The following is a 2,500-nucleotide window of genomic DNA, read 5'->3' as shown; positions in this document are numbered from 1 at the left end:
AACCATCGAACCTGCACTTACTTGAAAGTTGTTCCTACAATCCCCAGTATTTCCTGTTCATATTTCACTTCTGAGGTCTCACTGCTATCTCCTCTTCTTTTCTTCTTTCGTTGTTTTACTCTAAGAAGCAAATTCGCAGTGGGGTACCGATCAGCGCACACAGCATGGCAGTGAGGATCTCCGGGACGAAAGGACATTTCCAATCTCCTTCCACAATTTGAGTATGTCCTTGCGACAGCATCTTCGCCTCCAAGAGTATGAAGCATGCGACTTTCATTCTTGACATAGCCCGGATAATTAATCCCAACGAATTTGGTGGCACTAAATGCTATCCGGCCCTTATCAACACGAGAGGAAGGGTCGATGATTTCTTCATCATTTTGGTTCGTGTTTTCCGCCATTTCGTCACAAAATGTTTCCGCTGACCGTGACCAAAACGAAGGAAACACGTATGTTAAACAGAGTGGGGAGGAAGAGAGAAATCCCAAGAACCGAAGAAGAAGTCCAGAAAGCATGACTTAATAGAATAACACAATAAAACGTACATACATTTGATAATTTAAGTTACATTGTATGGATGTAATGAAAATTTATTAAATCAAAAGTTTGCACTAAAAGAAGAACATTTCAACACCACCCTCTCACCCCTCCCTAAGCTTGCCTTTGGAATTTCAGAGAAACGACGGTTTCCACTGTCAGCGGTAAAATTCAACATGGCGAACGAAGATGAAACTACGTGCGCTTTGAGTTACAAAGTTTTAGCGGAATGCTCATCAAGCAAAGCTCGAACTGCGATTCTAGAGTTACCACATTATGAAGTAGAAACTCCTGTATTCATGCCAGTTGGAACTCAGGGCACAATGAAGGGACTCACTTCAAAGCAACTCACTGAATTAGACTGTCAAATTATTCTAGGAAATACCTATCATCTGGGAATGAGACCAGTAAGATGAGTCTTAATTACTATCATGGATTTAATCATCGTCATATGTTAAACAGGGAAATGAGGTGAATAAGAAGTGGGGACGAAAAGTAGGGAACCCATAGATCCTGTTCAAGTCATTACTTTTCAAGCCCTAGTTGTTGAAAGAGAGATAATGCGCCAATCAAATCAAAACTACAACATCCCCCCCCCCCCCCCCCGGGCATTTGACTATCTTCTGTACTCGGGGAATGGGGAATTTCACCTTTGCCTTGCCGTGGGGTGTGGAAAATTGAACCAGAAGTGTCAGGTTTCAAATGATTTTTTTTGGGCGCCGAAGTCGCTAGCAGCTATAAAACACGTGTTTGGATGCAATGGAAGAGTTTAAAGGAAGAGTTGTAGCATTTGTGAGGGATTGGCTTACAAAAAAGGTTTCAGAAATGTCTCTATTAAAGATGGCAGGAGCCGACGACGATTGTTCTTTAGTAGGGTATGACAGACAAATCCGACGATAGGGTAGGACATTCGAACACCATTTTGGCCTGAGGGGGTGGGAATTTGAACGATCCAATCTTCAAAACTTCAAATGCCCGGTCTTTGTAGATGATGAATAATCACTAAGAATGGTGGAAATCAATCTTTGTTGATGTAATGAAACCACACTGTCATTGTCTCATATTTAGTGGTGACAAGTTATAGGAAAGATTAATTAGGACTCAAAATACCTTTAACTACCTCCTTGGAACAATGAAGTGTATAATCGTTCAGCAAGAATGCTATGCTTATTAGCCCACAGGCCATACATGTATATGATAATCAATAACAAGCGTTCAAAATGAATTTCAACTTTCCTTCCATGGATACATGTACATGTACATGTCCATTCTGTAGTTCAGGCTTCCATTGTTCAAAAGGTGGATAAATCACTATCCATCAGATAGAGTTATCCAGTGGATAGTGCTATCCAGTCTTCGAAACAACTGGGGCCAGATATATGAGACTTCCCATATTCATTCACCTTGCGGATATAACTTGAAATGGCAATAGGATCAGCACCTCACTTAGGCTTCAGTAAGTCTTGCATTATAATTCTCACTGTTGATAGAGGCAATTGCAAGTGGGCCGGGCAGCTATTGCAAGGGATGGTCCTGTGTTGTATTTTCGCGTTCAAGCCTGATATCTGTTTCAGGATTGGCTTACAAGTACTGCTTAACATAGCTAACTGCACGAAACAAGCTTCATTTCAAACCTCCCAAATGGTGCAATAGTACACAGTAACAAGTAAACAATACTTAGTGAGGACAGGCGATGATCTGATGTATCCTTAATTTATCCTTTATATGGCATGGTTCAAGTCATTTAATGGGACGTCATTCTGTTAACCTCGTTAAGGCGCCGAGGGGGGCCCCTATGGATGAGGTAAAATCATCTGGTCATTAGACTATTTAAGATGCTATAAGTGGGGCTACTAGGGAGTTAAAGGGTAAAGGGGGTGGGGTAGTATTAGTTCACTGTGTTTACTCAGTAACAGGCATGTGAAGCATGCTCATCTTATGGAAGCAAAAGAATTCTTGAAAA

The 2,500-nt window shown here is 41.2% G+C and overlaps 1 protein-coding gene across 1 annotated transcript in view; it reads right to left on the bottom strand.

Moving 5' to 3' along the window:
• The window catches only part of LOC138023782 (general transcription factor 3C polypeptide 5-like), an 8,591-nt gene extending 8,177 nt beyond the window's left edge, over positions 1-414 (bottom strand). The window contains exon 1 of the mRNA XM_068870854.1: positions 22-414. Within this exon, the coding sequence (XP_068726955.1) occupies positions 22-401 (380 nt within the window). The 5' untranslated portion in view covers positions 402-414. The remainder of the gene's footprint in view (positions 1-21) is intronic.
• Positions 415-2,500: the final 2,086 nt, after the last annotated feature.

This window comes from Montipora capricornis, chromosome 2, assembly GCF_036669925.1.
Source record: "Montipora capricornis isolate CH-2021 chromosome 2, ASM3666992v2, whole genome shotgun sequence".
Classification (NCBI taxonomy): domain Eukaryota; kingdom Metazoa; phylum Cnidaria; class Anthozoa; order Scleractinia; family Acroporidae; genus Montipora; species Montipora capricornis.
This window is presented reverse-complemented; position numbering and strand designations above follow the sequence as displayed.